Source organism: Elephantulus edwardii, unplaced genomic scaffold (assembly GCF_000299155.1).
Source record: "Elephantulus edwardii isolate Elephantulus edwardi_28Jun2011 unplaced genomic scaffold, EleEdw1.0 scaffold00230, whole genome shotgun sequence".
NCBI lineage: Eukaryota > Metazoa > Chordata > Mammalia > Macroscelidea > Macroscelididae > Elephantulus > Elephantulus edwardii.
This window is the reverse complement of record NW_006399980.1, coordinates 4,229,039-4,232,186: the sequence shown is the minus strand read 5'-3', so window position 1 is coordinate 4,232,186 and position 3,148 is coordinate 4,229,039. Positions and strand designations below refer to the sequence as shown.

Below are 3,148 nucleotides of genomic sequence, written 5' to 3'. Positions count from 1 at the left end.
GGCGCAGGATAGAGCAGGGTTTAGGGCTGTTGTGCATAGGGTCGCTATGAGTCAGAAACAACTCGACGGCACATAACAACAACAACAACATGGAGTGCCTGAAGAACAAGCAAATCTGTCAAAATGTTCCTTAGATGAAGAATGGCAAGACTTTGTTTTATCTACTCTGGACCCCTTATTAGATGGAACTAGTCCAAAGAGGAAATAATGTTCAAGTATTAAAATGAGGTTTAGAGTATAACGATCAGATTTACGCTTAATTGATTGTCTCTGGGGACAGGGAATTAATAAGAAGGGGGCATATTTTGGTATTGTGAAAACTTTCTGTATCTTGTTTTGGGCACTGGTTAAGGAAATATATTCAAGTATCACAATTCATTAGCTTCAACACAAATGGTCCTCATTTTATTCTGGGTAAACTATATTTCCAAACATTTATTGTTAAAATGATTGACAAGTACACTTATAAAATACTTTAATATAATAAGTCCTCAGATAAAGCTGCAATTAATACTGTGTTAAATCATGCTCATACACAAAAAATACAAAGCTAACGAAAGCTTAGTTTTTACTACTCACTCTGTGCATTAAAACACATGCTCAAGCATGGATATCAAAGCACACTCTTCTTTGTCAAACATTTCAACAAACAAAAGGTGGCAGAATACACCCAACAAAAAATATTCCAAAGCAAACACAAATAACACCACACAGCTCTTTCATTGAAGAAGTAACAGATGGGCTATATCTAGAATAACCCATAATATTTAATATAACACATTTAAAACTATAAAATTATACTTATTATTGTACATTTAAAATTATCTAAGCAAAAAAGACATTCTTTCACATACAGACTGACTAAAGGCAAATGGGTGTTTTTTGGCAAGCTTTTAACTTAAAATTTAACATCCTTTAAAAAAGACTTCAGAAGAAATAAAGCAGCAAGTTTGGGACAAGAACACACAAAAAAACCCCAAAACCGAAACATTCCAGAAGTGCAAGCACACCAAGAAGAAGCACAAGTACAGCTTCAGAATCCTAGTCCCAAAGCCTTAGAAGAAACACCATTATGATATCCCATGAAGAAAAACAAGAAAGGCCCCTATGAGAGAAATACACTTACTGACACAAGGAAGTGTTAAGTAGACTATAACTTCAAACAAGCAGTTAAAAAAACCAAAGACAGAGACAAAGATTGGGTTGTAAGAGAAAAATGTCTAAGCTTATTCAGGTGATACATACCCGTCTGTTGATCTTATCACCCTGCAAATTATATATTAAAAATTACTCATAAATATTACTATTTTAGAAAAACATAAATCTAGGGGGTGGAAATCCCTCAAATTTTTTTTGGCAATCTTTTTACAAACAAACCAGTAATTTGGGACAAAATAGCTCTAATGTTTATACACACACACACACACACACACACACACACACACATACAAATACATGTATATATAGAAACTATAAAGGGACAAGAGCTAAATTTTTAGACAGATCTACTCCTTGTTTTCAACTATCCCATTATCCAACATTATGCATATTACATGGGACAATGTCTACTGAGTATTTGCTACTTATCAAGGCAGATAAAACCTGAGAGGTTCCTGGGAAGCTAGACAGAATTGACCTCCTCTTCCTGCCAGTGGGAATGTCTTATTCAACTTCCACTCAGGGCTTGTCACCTTCTCTAAAGAAAGGGCCCCTGATTTGTGTGTCTTAATCTTATGTGGCCAGAGACTTTCAGCTCAAAATGGCTGGAGAAGAAAAAGGACTTGAAGAAGGTGTTTGGAGGAAATATGTGTAGATTTATTAACAATTCAAAGTGAGCTGAAGTGGGCATGAAACCTCTCTCTTAGTGGGGTTCGGAGTCCCTCAATGGATGTTCTAGCCTTGGTGACATGCCAGTTTCAGAGGCTCTAGGGAACAAGAATGCAAGGCTTGCAGGAATGGGAATGGAGTACTGAAGGTAACCCCTCCAGAAAAGCTTTGACTCAGCACATAAGAAAGGTTGAGGAGTTAAGCCATTGGCTCTCCATCACAGTCTGGTTTTTACCCAGTTCTGTCTCCTCTATGCCTTCTTCTACAAAGATGTACTTTTCACAATGATGAGTAGATCAGTAAACCTTCACTATTATTATTTTTATGATCATTTTTTTAAAAAAAGCCCAGACAAATGGTGGTCTGAACACAAAAAGGAAAACTTTTTCCATTTATAAATAAAATTTTTGCATACTGATTTTGACTTTGGGGTGTAGCCATATTACTAAGTGAGGAGAGGGTTGACTTAAATGACTATTTTGAGGTCATTTTCTTAATCACTAAAGATAAATGATATATCAAAGACAAATGTTCACTAAAAAAAAGAATTTTAAATAATAATTCAACTCCTTTTTTCACTAGAATTCATTTTGAAGCTGTTAATAATACTGTACCTGTGAAAGGATGTTGGTGCACTGCTGCAGTAAAGACACTGGAGGGTTGCCGATACTTGTAGCAAGCTGAACTCTGAGCAACTGTTCTTTCTGAGTAGCATTTTCTTGCAAAGCATGGGCAAGGGCCACAGCAGCACACCAGTTTGAAAGTGAATCAGTAGAAAACAGACCTCCACATAATAGCTGGCCAGCTGAGACTGAATTACCTGTTGCTACAAAGAAGGGAGGCAGATAATATGTGTGAGCAGACCAAAAAAAAAAAGTTTTCTATGAATACAAAGAAACCATGGATGTTTTCTATCGTAAGCAATGCTATTATGTTGTTGTGTGCTGTCAAGTTGGAACCAGCTCATAGCTGACCCTCCTAGGGTTTTCTGAGACACTAAATGGCTCGGGAAGAGATTGCAAATCATTCTACTGCAGAGCAAGCAGTGGATTCAAAACCACATGTGCCTTTGTGATTGCAGCACAGTTTCTTATCAACAGGCTACCAGAGCTCACTAACACTATTATATACTACTTAAAATCTGTCAACATTGAAATTATAATGCTAAACAGCATTATAAAAAATGAACAAGATGAGGTATCTCAGTCACAAAGGGACAAATGCTACATGGTGCCACTGTTGTAGAATGAGGCTGGCATTGGGGTGGGGGTAAGACTGAGAAAAACTGGATGAAATATGTTTATGGCATTGAAGTCTATGG

General features: G+C 36.6%; 1 protein-coding gene across 1 annotated transcript in view; it reads right to left on the bottom strand.

The window, feature by feature from the left end:
* Nucleotides 1-3,148, bottom strand: part of USO1 (USO1 vesicle transport factor) — a 169,962-nt gene that overhangs the window by 71,502 nt on the left and 95,312 nt on the right. Inside the window, 2 exon segments of the mRNA XM_006898476.1 lie at nucleotides 1,246-1,266; nucleotides 2,442-2,653. Coding sequence (XP_006898538.1) covers nucleotides 1,246-1,266; nucleotides 2,442-2,653 — 233 coding nt within the window.